This window comes from Monodelphis domestica, chromosome 1 (genome assembly GCF_027887165.1).
Source record: "Monodelphis domestica isolate mMonDom1 chromosome 1, mMonDom1.pri, whole genome shotgun sequence".
In the NCBI taxonomy this organism is placed as follows: Eukaryota; Metazoa; Chordata; class Mammalia; order Didelphimorphia; family Didelphidae; genus Monodelphis; species Monodelphis domestica.
Window position 1 is genome coordinate 705,136,853 of NC_077227.1, and position 16,327 is coordinate 705,153,179.

General features: G+C 43.4%; 1 protein-coding gene across 1 annotated transcript in view; it reads left to right on the forward strand.

Moving 5' to 3' along the window:
• Nucleotides 1-16,327, forward strand: part of ZFPM1 (zinc finger protein, FOG family member 1) — a 229,618-nt gene that overhangs the window by 83,916 nt on the left and 129,375 nt on the right. Inside the window, exon 2 of the mRNA XM_007477290.3 lies at nucleotides 5,121-5,249. Coding sequence (XP_007477352.2) covers nucleotides 5,121-5,249 — 129 coding nt within the window. The remainder of the gene's footprint in view (nucleotides 1-5,120; nucleotides 5,250-16,327) is intronic.

Genomic DNA, 16,327 nt, shown 5'->3' on the forward strand with positions numbered 1-16,327 from the left:
TTGGGATGTTGGGACATAGTGGTGCCTGGAGCTAGTGAATTAGTCATTGCCATCCTCTGTGGATTGGGAATACTCTGATGATGCAGACACATCTCCTCACTCCTGTATTCTTCCTTTTTTTTTCTGTTCTAAAAAACAGCATGAGAATTCTCCTTTTTTTTTGTTCAATGTTTGAAAGATTGCCTTTTCTCCTTCAGATAACTGGAGACACTGAGGCTGGGGAATTAACCCACTGAGTCACATGAAGGTCTTGGTGCTTCCAGAAGACAGCCTCAGAGTGCCTCCCATCAGGTTGTCGGATCTGGGATGTGAGGGATATTATACACATGGGAATTCCTGTTCAAGGAAGGGTTCAATTAGATAATCTTTGGGGTCTCTTCCTACTGAAATTCTTACTTCCTATAGCATCCAGGTGGCTCAGTGGAAGTTTGGATCTAGACCTGAGTTCAGATCTAGTATCAGATACTTCCTAACTATGTTATTCTGGGCAAGTTTTTAGCCTCTGCCTCAGTTTCCTCAACTGTAAAGTAAGGATTGTAATAGCACCTACCTCTTAACAGGAATGTTGTGAGGATCAAATGAGTTAATATTTATAAAGTGCTTCAAAAGCACCATTTAAATGCTATTATTATTTAATTATATTTTGGGGGATATTTATATCCTGCCTCGAATTGTACTCATTTAAGATGTGGAACTTCAGAACTGGAGGAGTTCCTTAGAGACTATCTTGTCCAACTTCCTCATCAGGATTAGAACCCAAGACCAGTGACTCCTGTTTCCTCGATTTTTTTTCATCTACAGTTTGCCTATGTGCCTAATCTTTCTACTAGACTATAAGTGCCATGAGGCCAGGAGATGTATCAGTCTTCTCTGTATCACCTCTCCTGCTTTGGATAGGACCTTGTCCATAATTGGCACTTAATAAATGTGCATTAAATAGATAGTGATCCAACACTCCCCCCCACTGCCCCATCCTGATGAGCTTAGAAAATGGCAGAATGGGCACTAACAGCTGGACCCCTTCTCTAGAGTGCATTTGATTGAGTTTTACACCTGCTATCAGGGTGATTCAGGTTCAGAACCTCTTTCAAACACTTAGACAATAGTTCAGTGGGGCTATGATTAGGGATATAGACTCTAAATGATCACTCTGGTGCAAATATTAATAAAATGGAAATAGGTCTTGATCAATGACTCAAGTAAAACCCAGAGGAATTGCGCTTTTGCTGGGAGGCGGCGCAGAGAAGGGGAGGGAAAGAACACACATCATGTAACCTTGGAAAAGTATTCTCTGCCCCCAATGGATTGGATTGTTTTTCCCTCTTTGAGTCACTTTCAAATCACGTAAAAATTGAGTATTTCCTGTCTCCGACCTCTTTACCCTTCCAGTGTATTGATGTTCTCCCCCCTCCCACCATGAGCTTCTTTATGACGTATAAATTTACCCCCATTTGTTTCTTTTCCCATTTCTTTTAATATTAACCAATTTTTAAGCTCTAGTGTTATATATATATATATATATGCATATTCATGCATATATATTTTTGCATGCATATATCTATATACCTATTTATGTCTTGTCCTTTCATCCTATACAGTTTGTTGCTGTTCCCTCTAAGTATACTTCTTTTTGCTGCCCAGCTAATAACAACAGTTTTTAAGAGTTACCAATGACCTCTTTTCTTATAGGGATACCTATCATTTTAACTTACTGAGTCTCTTAAAAAAATTTTTTTTCTTTTTTCCCCTCTTTTTTAATTACCTTTTAATGATTCTCTTGAGTTCTGTGCTTGGACATCAAATTTTCTGTTCAGGTCTGGTCTTTTCTTTATGAATTCTTGGAATTCTTCTATTTTGTTGAATGACCACACTTTCCCCTGTAAGAATATAGTCAGTTTTGCTGGGTAGTTGATTCTTGGTTGTAGACCTAGTTCCCTTGCTTTCCGGAATATCGTATTCCATGCCTTTCTTTTTTTCAGTGTGGATGCAGCCAGATCCTGAGTTATCCTCACTGTGGTTCCTTGGTATCTGAATGACTTCTTCTTGGCAGCTTGTAATATCTTTTCTTTGGTCTGATAGTTCTTGAATTTGGCTATAACATTCCTGGGTGTTGTCAGTTGGGGATTAAGTACAGGAGGTGATCTGTGGATTCTATCAATCTCCACTTTTCCCTCTTGTTCAAGGATTTTGGGGCAGTTTTCTTTAATAATTTCCTGTAATATAATGTCCAGGCTTTTTCTTTTGTCATGGTCTTCTGGTAGGCCAATAATTCTTAAATTGTCTCTCCTTGAACGATTTTCTAAATCCTCTGTTTTGTTAATGAGATGCTTCATATTTTCCTCAATTTTTTCATTCTTTTGGTTTTGTTTTATAGTGTCTTGCTGCCTTGTGAGGTCACTCGATTCTAATTGTTGTATTCTGGTTCTTAAAGACTGGATTTCATCCTTAGTTTTTTGGTCGTCCTTTTCCTTTTGGTCGGATTTTCTTTGGAGGTCATCTTTCATCTTCTTCACCTCATCTTTCATCTGCTTTGCCTCATCTTTCATCCTCTTTGCCTCATTTTCCAGCTGGTTGATTTTGGCTTTCAAGACACTATTTTCTGTTTCTAGATGACTTATCTTAGTTTTTAAGTTCTTTTCCCAATTGTCTTCGGCCTCTCTTAATTATGTTTTGAATTGCATTTTGAGTTCTTCCAAAGCCTGTATCCAATTCACTGGGATTTCTGATTTTTCCTTTGCTGATCCCTCCAGCCCTGTTTCATTCGCTCTTTGCTCATTACCTGTGCAGAAGCTGTCTATTGTAATTTCTTTCTTCTTTTTCTGTTGTTTGCTCGAGTTTACCCCTTCTTTGCTCCCTGTATTTGGCTGTGCTCTTGCTCCTCTCATTTTGTTTTGGTTTTGGGGGCTGTCAGTCTCCCCTCTTGGAGCTTTGTCAGATCTCTTGGTACAGTCTCTAGGGGAGGAATGTTAGCTTCCCTGTCCTCTGGAGGCTTTTGATTGGATTGAGTTCGAGTGGGTTGGGCTGTATGTGGTATGAAGCTCTGAGGCTCTGAAGACTCCTGGAAGGCTGGGCCTCCCAGGCTCTCTCCAGTTCTCTCCAGCTGCTTCTCCACTATCCGCAAGTGCCTTTGCCCACCTCCCTAAACTCTGAGGAGTTCTGATGGGATTAGATTTAACTGGATTAGTCTGGATGTGCCCGAGGCAAGGGTGAGACTGGAGCCCCATGGAGGGACCCAACCACGGCCCATTTCTCCCTGGCTTCCTCCCTGCTGTCCAAGCTGGATGCTCCGAGCCCGGGCGCCCCGCTGCTCACAAGGTAGACCCTCCAAACCAGCACCTTTGCCCACTCAGAGGTTCCCGCTGCTGCCACTGGCTCAGCACTCTGGGTTGTGGGGGAGGGGTCCTGGGACCTACCCTCTGCCTTCCCCTTAGCCCTGAGTATTCTCAGATTCCGGCTTTTGGGAGTCCAGAAGGAGGGTTCCCCGCTTCTGTCCTATTGTTCAGCTTGGATTTCGGTGCCCTTGGAGCATTCAGTCTGTATTGGTAAGGAAGGGTCTGAACTTTTGCTGCTTGCTAAGCCGCCATCTTGACTCCACCCCCCCTGGAAAAGTATTCTAAAATAAGTAATTAAATAAAATTTAAGAAAATAAAAACAAACAAATACTTGGACAATTACTTAAATTATTTGGGCCTCAGTTACTTCATCTGAAAAATGGGTGTCACTTCATCCACATCCCCTCATGGTTTTAGGGGCCAAATGGGATGATGAATGTTTTCCTCTGTAGCTTTTACTCCCCATAGCCTTTGACAAAGACAGCAAAGGGCCCAACACATTCTAGTTTTCTTTCTTAATCTGTGATGATGAGTCTGCCTGGTCTGATCTAAAATCTAACCCTATTTCCTTGAATTTCTGTCTTTGTATCTCCATCATCTGGCATGATTATAGTCGGGCACACAGTAGGTTCTTTAAAACAACAATAAGCAACAACTTACTTTATGTCCTAGCAACAACTCTAGGACAGAAGGACAAAGGTTAGGCAAGTAGAGTCAAGTGGCTTACCTAGGGCCACACAACTAGGAAGTGTCTGAGGTCAGATTTGAACCTGACTCCAAGCCTGGTGCTCAATCCACTCTGTTACCTTGCTGCCCTGAGTGGGCTCTTAATAAATGAGTATTTGGTGGTTGGTTTTTTTTCCAGCCTGAGCCATTCGGAGTAAAAGGTTCCATAAGCTCATAGATTTAGAACCAGAAGGAACCTTAGAAGCCATGTAGGCTCTTCTCCCCATTTTATAGAGAGGGAAACAGAGAGTCATCTAGATGAATCAGTGAATAGCCAGGCCTAGAAATGGAAGATTCTGAATTCAGACACTTCCTAGCTGTGTGACTCTGGGTAAGGCACTTGCCTTTGAACCGATACTTGGAATTAATTATAAGACAGTAGAGAGGGGGACAGGGAGGAAGAGAGTGGAGGAAGGAAGAGAGACAAAGAGGAAGAGAGAGAGTAAAAAGGAAGAGAGAGACAGAAAGAGGAAGAGAGGAAAAAGGAAGAGAGGAAGACAAAGAGAGAGGAAAAAGGAAGAGAGAGAGAGAGAGAGAGAGAGAGAGAGAGAGAGAGAGAGAGAGAGAGAGAGAGAGATCATCAGAAAAGCAGTAAATTGACCAAAATCATATATGTAAGTAAGAGCAAAGGTATGATTTCAACCCAGTGCCTCTACCTACAAATTCAGATCTCTTCCCACTATACCTTACTTCCAGATAAGGAGGAATTTCTTATTATATGTTCTAAGTGGTAGCTTTGATTCTTTTAACTGAGAGAGCCTGAGACATTCTAGGGTCCAGTAGTATCTGGTCATTAGAATTCTTCTCCATCCTATGAGTTTAAATTACATCCCCCGTGTTTTTTCCAGACCAAAAAGGCCCCATCTTTCCTTGCCCACTTTTTCCTGGTGAAGGCAGGTATTTTCGACTTAGATGAACAACCCCTTTAGTTCTCAACAAAACCCCTTTGATAGCAGGCCTGGGATCTGGATTCTTACAGAGGGCTCTGTTGGGTCTGCATTGGGTATGGGCCCATTTAAATGCCGCAGCTTCATGAGATCCATATTGGTTTTCCTCTTAAAGGTTCTCTTGGTGATATGGAGGAAGGAGACGACAATCAGGCCGAGGATGCCAGCCAATCAGAGAGAGAGGGAGGAGCTTCGGATCCTGAGGCTTCAGGAGAGTGTGAACCCTTGAGCCCTCCTTGCAGTGGTAAGTGACACCCCCCACTCCCCTTCTGACCTGAGGTTAGGCTACTCCTCACCCACTACATCCTTGGAAAATAGAATTGGGATCTCTCATCAGCACCAAAGTAGCTTCGAGGATCCCTGGGAGACTCCAGGAACCTTTCAGGGGATCCTAGAGGTCAAAACTATTTTCACAATTATACCAAGATGGGGGGCAGCTGGGTGGCTCAGTGGATTGAGAGCCAGGTCGGAGATAAGAAATCCTGGATTCAAATTTGGCTTCAGATACTTCCTAGCTGTGTGATCCTGAGCAACTCACTTCACCCCCATTGCCTAGCCCTTACCACTCTTCTGCCTTAGAACCAATAAATAATATCAATCCTAAGATGGAAGGTAAGAGTTTAAAACAAACAAACAAAAAGATAGATATTAAAAAGACTTGCAAAAATAATGCTTCTCTCACCAATTTTTTGTTTTAGAAAATAGCTATTTTTTCATGCTAATATATAATTGGCTTATTTTTACTTTAAATAATTAAAGCTTACATGTTTCAATTTTGTCTATGGTAAATATTGATAAATATAACTAGAATATGCTGACAAATAGTTTTCCAAGAAACAATACATGCATGGCCTACTTTTCAGTTGAATTGGCATTATTCCCATTTTCTCCATCATTTTCTTGTCTAGGCAATTAACAAAACAATAAACCAAGGCTGGATTTGTTCCTCTCAGAAGCTGGTCTGAGTTGATTCCAACACATCCCTGGTTATAACCCACAGAAACAAAAGCTCATTGGGATCCTCAATAATTCTTTTTTTAAATAAGGAAACAGGAGAGAAGAGGAGATAGCAGAGAGGGTAGATTAAGGAGAGGTCATTTTGTCTTTCAGACCTCAATCATTTTTAAACTTTGACTTTCTGTCTTAAAATCAGTAGCCTCCATTGGTTCCAAAGCAGAAGATTGAAGGCTAGGCAATGGAGGTTAAGTGACTTGCTCAGGGTCATATAGCTAGAAAGTACCCGAGGGTGGATTCGAACTCAGTCTCTGGGTCTGGCTCTCAATCCATTGAGCAACCCACATGTTTGGTGTTAATGTCTATTTTAAAAGCAGACAGCTGGAGGGGTAGGTAGGACTCAGGTACTTCCTAGCTGTGTGATGCTAGACAAATCATTTAATCCCAATTGCCTGTGCTTTGCTGCTCATCTGTCTTGGAAGTTATCCTGAGGCAGAAGTTAAGGGTTAAAACAAAAATAAAAGGCAGCGGGATTTTTAAGAGTGTGAAGGTGTTCTGAGGCCCCAGAAGGCAGAGAGCCTCTGGCTTTGAGCATCATTAATTGTTAGGACTGGGAGGAACTTGGGGATGCAGCCTTTCACACTTTTCTCTGTGATGCCATGGGTGGAGGAAGCTCTCCTGGAGGATCTTTCCTTACCAATGCCGGTGGTATCTCCTCTGCAGCGTAGTTTGGGGATTGAGACACTAAGTGGTTAACTTGCTAGAATCTCAGGGCAGTGTTTGTTAGAGGCAGAAAATGATCCAAAGTTTCCCTGAGACTGTCCAGCTCCCTCCAAGGATGTTGAGGGCTAGAGTAGGAGAAGGACTTGGATAAGGTCTCTTAGTTAGGAAGCTGTGGTTCCTGACCCCCATCACATAATCTTCCCCCCTACTACATCTTGTCCAAGAGGAAGTCAGGGATGCTGGCTGGCAGCATTACAGCCCTGCTTAGTTACCTCTGAATTTCACCCTATTATAGCTGGAGGCAGTAATTATCTGGGGTTTCTTCCTTCCTTTCTCTCACATAAAGGACCTTCGAGTCCCTCCCATCCATATTGGTGTGACTTAGGCATGGGGCCAGGTTGTTGGCACATTGGAGGTTAATTGGAATTTATCCTCCTGTGCCCTGCCCAAGAGCTCTTAATTAATTACCCACAAGGGACTTTTCTCCTCCTTAAAACCACCTGATTAATATTAGAGTCTAGTTCGCAGAGCTTTGGTGGCTAAGAAAAGAGGAAACCCCAAATCACTAGGTGGGTCCATCAGTCCTTGCCAGTAATCTTCACCCTTCACCTTCCCTTCAGTTTATGGCCACCAGCACCACCCAGTGAAGACTGACCTTTCTCAGCTGGAGGAATAGGTGGCTGGCTGGTCCTGTGCCTGCCTTGCTCAGATCTGTTTCCCAGGTTCTCCACCATTCTGCCTTCTGCAAGAGCCCTCTTCTTCATGGTGACATGGAAGACAAGGAGCCCTTTCCCCTGGCCTTGGACCCTCTTTCCAAGAGAGCCTCAGTTCGTCCTCTAGGACCATAATTATTGTTGGCATCCAGAACCTCCAGGCACCATGGGCTGAACTGTTCTGGGAACTGACCTCTCCCTTGTTGGAAGCTACACATCGAGAGCAGCAAGGGGATCCTGGGAAAAGAACTAGATTCTTCCTCCTTGCTCTGGTCCTCAGGACTCTTCTTTTGTCCCAGGAGAGGGCTTGTGCAGAAATATCAAGGCATGGTGGATGCAGTCCTGACTGGCCTTGGAGTCACAATGGACTTGTCTTGGAAGCACTAGAGAGCTGCTGATTTTTAAGTAGTGGGACCTTTTTCCTAATTCATTACATGACCTGAATTCAATACAATTGAATTCAGCAAACATTTCTGAAGTTCCTACTGTGTGCCAGCTACTGTGCTAAGCTCTGGCCACCTTAGGGAAGTCCCTTGTCCTTTCTGAGCCTCTGTTTACTTATCTGTAAAATGAGAGTGTTCCTAAGGACTTAGAGCAGGAAGGAATCTTAGAGACCTTTGGAGGAACTCATCAAGAGTTCATTGCCAAGGTCAAGGGCTTTGGAGCAAGTGCCAGCCCTGGCTGATCATGAGGTCTCTTCCCTTTTGTCCATTCGGAATTCTGTCTTAGAATATATACCCTGTATTGGTTCTAAGGCAGAAGAGTGGTCAAGGATAGGCAATGCCCCGGGGTTAAATGACTTGCCCAGGATCACACAGCTAGGAAGTGTCCGAGGTCAGATTTGAACCAGGACCTCTTGATTCCAGTCCCGATACTCTGTCCCCTGTGCTGGGCTTAGTCCCAGGAGGTCTAAATTCAAATCTGGCCTCAGACACTCATTATCTGTGTGACCTTAAGTAAGTCACTTCACCTCTGCCTCAGTTTCCTCAACTGTAAAATGGGAATAATAGCAACCCCTGCCTCCCAAGATTATTATGAGGATCTAATGAGATGATTGTAAAGCCCTTAGCACAGTTGCCTGGTACATGTTAGTTGGTGTTTAGTCATTTCAGTGTGAGCTGATTTGGGATTTTCTTGGCAGAGATACTGGCATAGTTTGCCATGTCCTTCTCCAGTTCATTTTATAGATGGGGAAACTGAGGCCAACAGGGTTAAGTGAATTCCCCATTCTATATTTAATTGTGCCTGATCATGTGTGACTTGCCTCGTCTATTAGATGGGGATTGTTGACCCAGGAGGATGTGAGGGTGTGGGGGCTTCAGAGGTAGAGGAGACATTGGTTGAGCTGGTTTTCCACAAGTTCTGTTGGTTGGCATGCTGAGGTTAGGGCCAGCAAGGAAGGAGGGGAGAAGGTTGGGACCTTACAGCCAAGGGGGACTGAGCCCAAAGGTCAGTGGCTTGAGTGCTCAGCTGCCAGTTTGACCTCAGTGGCTTGGAGTCATTCATTTCTTTAGCCTCCGTGCGCCATGATCTGTTGGCCACATGTTTCTTGCTTCTCCTATATCGCTGAAGTCAACACATGTGGAAAATTGGCGATTTCACGGTGGAAACATTGTCTCCAGGAAGTGTAGTAGAGACTAGGGGAAGTGATTCTGGCTTTCTCTGAACCCCAAGTTAACACTGATGGAGGCGGGGAAGCCCCCAGCTTTTAAAAAGAATGACTATGGATGCTCTAATGTTCATAAGGTGCTTGACAAACATCACATCATGTTATCCTCCCCCAAACTCTTGGGATGGTGGTGCTATTATCATCACTATTTTATAGCTGAAGAAACTGAGGCAGAGAGAGACAAAGTAATCTGCCAGGATCACACAGTTAGTGAGTTCCAAGACCAGATTTGAACTTGGATCTTCTTAACTCCAGTACTCTATCCCCTTCACTTAGCATTTTATTGATGTCTTTACGTAACTTCATTTTTCCCCTCTCCAATTAAACAAATTTTCCCTTGTGACTGATTAAAACAAAAAAAAAGTCTGATAGAGTGATCCCAACCAATAATATATACACTATTTTGTGTCAGTAGCCCTCCACCTTGGAGATGTTTCATTATCGGTTCTCTACTACTTTAGGGGGCCAAGAGTCCGACTTCCTTTTAGTGACCTTTGAGTCTATAATATTGTAGTCCCTGGGAATAGTGTTGGCCATTGCTTTCATCGTCATCATCATCCAACTCATCTCGTCTCTTTGGTGGTACCAAATTTGGCCAGTCTTCATCATTTTCCCAGCACTCGTGTATGGATTTTGTGGTTGCCACTGACATTCTTTTCCATCTACCAGTTGAACTCACTCTATCCATACTGTTTTCCTGGCATGACTTATTCCATTTTGGATCTTCCTGTGAATTCCCCATGCTCTTCCTACAAGTGGATTTTATGGCGCAGTAATATTCCATTATATTCATAGGGCACCATTTACTTAGCCATTCCTCAATTCCTGCACATCTCCTTTCCAGTTTTTGGCTACTGCAAACAGTGTTGCTAATGCTCTTTTGGTGTGGATGAGGCCTTTCTTTCTATCTTTGACCTCTTTGGGGTGTGTGCTTAGCAGCGAAATCTCTGGATCAAAGGGCACAAACACTGTGGCGGTGACTTTTCTTGCATAATTCCAAACTGGTCTCCAGAACTCTTGGACCACCTCACAGCTCTCCTAACAGTGTATTAGTGTGCCTGCCTTTCTGCCATCCTGAGACATTAACTGTTCTCAACTTTTTGTCACATTTGCCAACTTGCTGGGGGTGAGGTGAAAGTTCAGAGTTGTTTGGGTTTGCATCTCTTGTTATTGTGATAACAAATAACAACTCTTGTGATTTGGAGCATTCTTTTGGGTGGTTGCTACTAGTTTGCAATTCTTTTGAGAACTGTTCACTCATACTCTTTGACTTGCTTTTCTGCTGGGATCCTGCTTTTTTTCTTTTAAACCCTTCCCTTTAGAAACACAGAAGAAAAACAATTGCTTGATCACATGATATGATTGGGGATGTAGACTGTAAATGATCACCCTAATGCAATTATCAATAATATGGAAATAGTTCTTGATCAATGATGCATATAAAACCCAGTAGAATTGCTCACTGTCTGTGGGAGAAGGGAAGGGAAAGAACATGAATCATATAACCATGGAAAAATAGGCTTTTTTTTTTTTAAACCCTTACCTTCCTTCTTGGAGTCAATACTGTGTATTAGCTCCAAGGCAGAAGAGTGGTAAGGGCTAGGCAATGGGGGTCAAGTGACTTGCCCAGGGTCACACAGCTGGGAAGTGTCTGAGGCCAGATTTGAACCTAGGACCTCCCATCTCTAGGCCTGGCTATCAATCCACTGAGGTACCCAGCTGCCCCCTGGGAAAATATTCTAAATTAATTCATGAAATAAAAATTTTCAATTAAAAAATAAAATAAAATAAAAAGCTGTCCTAAATTTTTTTTTAAACATAAACCCTTCTCTTCCCTCTTAGAATCAATGCCTTATATTGATTCCAGAAGAGTGATAAGGGCTTGCCAACTCCCTTAGTGTTCATACTTCACATTAGGCAGTGGGGGTGAAGTGACTTGCCCAAGGTCACCCAGTTAGGGAGTTTCTGAGGCCAGATTTAAACCCATAACCTCCTGTCTCTAGACATGGTTCTCAATCCACTGAGCTACCTAGCTGCCTTCCACTCCTGCCCCTACTTTTTTAAAGCAGAAGTTCTATAAAGAACTCCAGAGCTGTATCTGATGCTTAATACTAATAACTCATACTTCTGTTGCACTCTAAGGTTTACAAATCTCTTTCCTCAAGACAACCCTATTAGAGAAACGGGGAAAGTCTAATTTGCAATTTAAAAATAAGGAAACTGAGGCAGAGAGCTTTCATGATTGTCCATGGTCACCCGGTGCTGAGCAGGTCTCCTAACTCCCAAGTTCAGATTGTTGCCCCTCTTTACTTAGAAGAATGGAACACAGCTTTAAGTCATAAGTAAGCAAAAAAAAAAATTCTCAGAGAGGAAGCTACTGCCTTGAGCCTAGTGACACAAGGCAAAGCTCATGGGAAGTTCAGCTTATCTTTGTGATGTGGGGGAGAGACAAGTGGTCAGGGTTCTTGTGACCACAATCAGAAGTCAGTGTGTGCCTGCCTGGGGGTGGGCAGCATCCTCTCTCCAGGGCAAGGGGGATCCCAGCTCCTTCCCCAAGCCTTGACCAGGGAATGACAAGCGGCAGCTACCATTCCTGTCCGGAGAAGCTAAAATGAGCTCAGGGGGGAAAGAGTGAATAGAATTTGGAGGATCTTCCTGGGGTCAGCCAGGACTGAGATGGGGATGAGAATGGAAGGTGGGAAGGGACCCAAGACCCAGATATGCCCTGGACCTTCCCTCTTAGAATCAGTACCTTATATTGAGTCCAGAAGAGTGGTGAGGGCTTGCAAACTCCCTTCCTTAGTGTTCCTACTTCACACTAGACAGTGAGGATGAAGTGAAGCCATGAAGTTGGGAAGTATGGCCAGCCAGTAGCTTCTATTTCCTTCCCCTGGATGACTTCTACTCTGGATCTAGGGCTTGGGGGAAGTCTCAATGAGGGGGGGAAGCCCCTTTAATTTATGCCCCCCAGAATCCAAGAAGCGGAATCCCTTGCTCAGAGAGAATAAGCTCCTCTTCTTTAAGACACTTATTCTGGTGAGGAAGCTAAAGGTCAATAGCGAGGACCCCAAGGGCCGCCCTAAGAAGAGACCTCAGTCAAGGGGACTCTTTCAGGTCAGGCTTATCTCTGTATCTAGGCTTGGGAGCCTTCCTGACTTCAAGGGAACCATTATCAGCCTCAGAAATGTGACCCCTTCAGAGAATTGCAGCAATTTCGTCCAAGAGGACCATGGGAGGGTCTAAAGGTTTCTAGAAAATCCCAGTGGTTTGTATCATCTTAAAGGGACTCTTTGACCATGGAGTCTGGGTGGTGGGGTACAGTGTAGGGGACAGAGGAGGCTGGAATGAGCTTGATGAATGTTCTCTTCACGGACCATTTATCTACTATGACAAATAAATGCCACGTCACAGGTTAGAATGTTATCTCTGTCTCTGTCTCTTTCATTCTCTCTCTCTCTCTCTCTCTCTCCCTCTCTCTGTCTCTCTCTGTCTGTCTGTTTGTCTCTCTCTGTCTGTCTCTCTCCCTCTCTCTCTCTCTCTCTCTCTCTCTCTCTCTCTGTCTCTCTCCCTCTCTCTGTCTGTCTGTTTGTCTCTGTCTCTCTCTCTCTCAGGCCATTTCACTTCTGTCTTTGTGCTGAGCCTGGTACTACATGAGCAAGCGATTGCTTTCCTCATCTGTAAAATGGGCCATTTGATAGCCCCTATCTCTCAGAGGACCAGATGAGTTAATATATGGACATGGTTTTGCAAACCTTCAAATGTGATGCAAATACTAGCTATTGTGTTGTTTGTTTTTTAACCCATACCCTCCATTGTAGAACCAATATTATATATTGGTGGTAGGTATATATTAGGCAGTAGGGGTTAAGTGACTTGCCCAGAGTCACAGAGCTGGGAAATGTCTGAGTCCAGATTTGAATTCAGGCCCTTTTGTCTCTAGGTCTGGCTCTATCCCCTAGCAATCCTCTAGCTATTATTATGAATGATAAGTATTTACTGACTGATTGATTGCCTGGAGAGGAAAATACTGGGAGAAGGCATGATTGTGTCCATGTTTAAATATTCCAGGGCTGTCATGAGGGAGAGAGAAAAGCCCAATGCATTGAGACTTTAGAGGAGAGAATTCATTTAAATTTTTAAATTTTATTTGTAAGCATTTTAGCTTTATTTTATTCTAATAACAAATTTACACATAAATTTTCCAAAGTTGACATGTTTCATGTTTTCTCCCTCTTCTCTAGAGTACAGAATTTAAACCAGTGAAATGGAAATCATTAGAAAGCTGCTTGTGTCTCAGTTATAAGGAATAATAATAATATTTAATATTATTAATAATAATGTTTCAAACGACCTCAGACAGTTCATAGCTGTGTGATCCTGAGCAAGTCACTTAACCCCGTTTGCCTAGCCCTTCTGTCTCAGAGTTGTTAATAGGACATAAAGTAAGGATTTAAAATCATAGTAATTTGTTGTTGGTCCAGTGCTCCATGACCCCATTTGGGATCTTCTTGGCAAAGACACTGGAGGGGGTTTTGCCATTTTCTTCTCCAGCTCATTTGATAGTTAAGGCAACTGAGGCCAGCAGGATTAAGTGACTTGCCCAGGACTGCATAGCTAGTAAGTTTCTGAGGCTAGATTTGAAATCATGAAAATGAGTCTTTCTGCCTCCAGGTCTGATACTCCATCTACTGCACTGCCTCATTACTTAATGATAATAATAATAACAACAACAATAACAACAGCAGCAGCAGCATTTATATAGAACTTGAAGATTTACAAAGCACTTTACAAGCATCATCTCATTTTATCCTCACAACAACCCTAGGAGGCATTACCTACCAATTAGAGCTGTTCTCTAGTGGAATGAGCTACCTTAGGAGGTAGTGAACCTCCCCATCATTGGAAGTATTCAAGTCAAGGATGCAGTAGTACATTGGGAAGGATGATTAGCTCCCATTCTCAGATTCTGTCATCACAGGACCAAAGGAGCAGAGATGTGAGAGCAGAACAGCTCTGAGAATCCAACTGAACCATTCCCCTCTTTTTGCAGAATCTCAGGGACAGGAAGTAAATTGTTTCATGAACTGGGGTTGAGTTGAGCTGTAGAGGTGGCTGGTGGGAAGGACTAGGTTCTAATACACTTGATGTCTTTGGTCAGACTTCAGACACTCTTGGAGACTTCCTATGGTCTGTTGGGAAGAACGAAGCAGACCTGGGGATGCTGCTCCCAGGAAGTCTCCCCTGTTGATCTGGTTGCTAGTGTCCTCCCTCTTCCCCCACACTGCCCTTGTATTCACTCTGTATCCCGCACACACTTAGGTCTCCATCTATTGTCCTCTCCATGGTGGCCAATGCCTGTGGAGGTTTGTTGATTGATTCACTTTCTTTTTGTCTAGAACACAATTCCCCAAACCATGTTCTATGTTTCCCTAGCTGTGCAGAGGTGCCTGTGATGGGGGAATTGGGTAGCACAGTGAATAGAGAGCCAGATCTGGAGTTGGAAGGATACATATTCAAATGTGACCTTAGACACTTCTTAGCCTTTTGACCTTGGGCAAGTCACTTAATCCCATTTGCCTGGCCCTTAGAGTCATTACCGAGACAGAAAGTAAGAAGTGTTTTTTTAAATGCCTGCCTTAGCAATATTTTCCCCTCTAAATGAGTTGTTTTCCGCTAAAATATGAGATGTGATTTTACTATATGAAAAAACTTAATCACATGCATCACTTTGGGGGATTGTTTCTTGTTCTAATAATTTCCCAGAAGCCATTGACCTAAAGATGGGGAAATATTCGGTGTCTCCAAGGTCACTGCCAGCCCCCCTTCCCAGAGCATCATTTTGAGGTTCTCTCAGTGTGTCAATCCTAAAAATGATCTGGCTACATTAACTTGGGGGGCACTGGTTCTGCCTAGTCCTGGGCCCCTAAAACATGCTTATCCCTTGTTTGAGAAGCCAAAAGTGAGGAGACCTGGGACCCAATCTGTGCTCGGACCCTTGGTAGCTGTGTGCCCTTCCCGACACTTTACTTGGTGCTCCTTTGTGTCTCAGGCTGGGAATACAAAGAGAAAAGACAAACAGCTCCTGAGTGCCCTCAACCCAACTTACATTCTGTGTCTGCAGAGCAAAATGTTAGAAATATAAAATACACACACAATAATTGTAGGGACGATCACTAACAACCTGTTGGGGAGAGGTTTGGGCAGGGGATGGCACTGGACCCGAGTCTTTGAATGGAAGCAGAGATTTTAAGAGGTGGAAGAGAAGGTATTTCAGGTAGGGGACTACCAAAGAAAAGAGTGGAGGTTGGATCTTGGGCAAATTAGTTAATTGATGGGGACAGTTGGGTAGTTCAATGGATTGAGAGCCAGGCCTAGAGACGGGAGGTCCTAGGTTCAAATCTGGCCTCAGACACTTCCCATCTGTGTGACCCTGGACAAGTCAGTTGACCCCCATTGCCTAGCCCTTACCACTCTTCTGCCTTGGAGCCAATACACAATATTGACTCCAAGAGGGAAGGTAAGAGTTTAAAATTTAAAAATAGTTCATTGCTCTGAACCTACTTCCTGATTTCTAAAACCTGGGGTGTTGCAGGGGGGAAAGAAGGGGGAAGAGGGAGGAAGTGGAAGGATGGAAGGATAGACAAAGACTTTGTAAATCTTTAAATACTTTGGAAATAAGAATTGCTGATGATTGGAGTCAGTATGTGATTTTATTGTTTTGAACACCTTTGCCTTCCATCTTAGAATCAATACTGTGTATTAGTTCTAAGGCAGAAGAAGGTGGGGGTTAAGTCACTTGCTCAGTGTCACAAGCTAGGAAGTGTCTGAGACCATATTTGAATCCAGGACCTCACTTCTCTGGGCTTGGCTCTCTATCCACTGAGCCACCTCACTGTCCCCATTATGTGATCTTAAATCAATTCCTTCACCTCTCTTGAACCTCGGCTCTCTTATTTATAAAATGGACTAGATGGTCTTTTCCAAGTTTCTTCCTTCAAGGGCTGATAGTTTATGATTAAAGGCAGAGAAAAAAACTAGAGAAACATTAAAGTTTGAGCTACAAGGGGCTCCAGAAGCGACCTGTCCCATCCCCTCTCCTTTTACAGAGGAGCACACACTGAAGGGAGGAAGCTGGGTGGTATGGTAATTAAAGTCCTAGACTTGGAATCAGGAAGACCTAAGTTCAAACCTGACCTCAGACACTAACTACCTCTGTGATGCTGGGCAAGTCATTTCACCCTGTTTGCCTCAGTTTCCTCACTT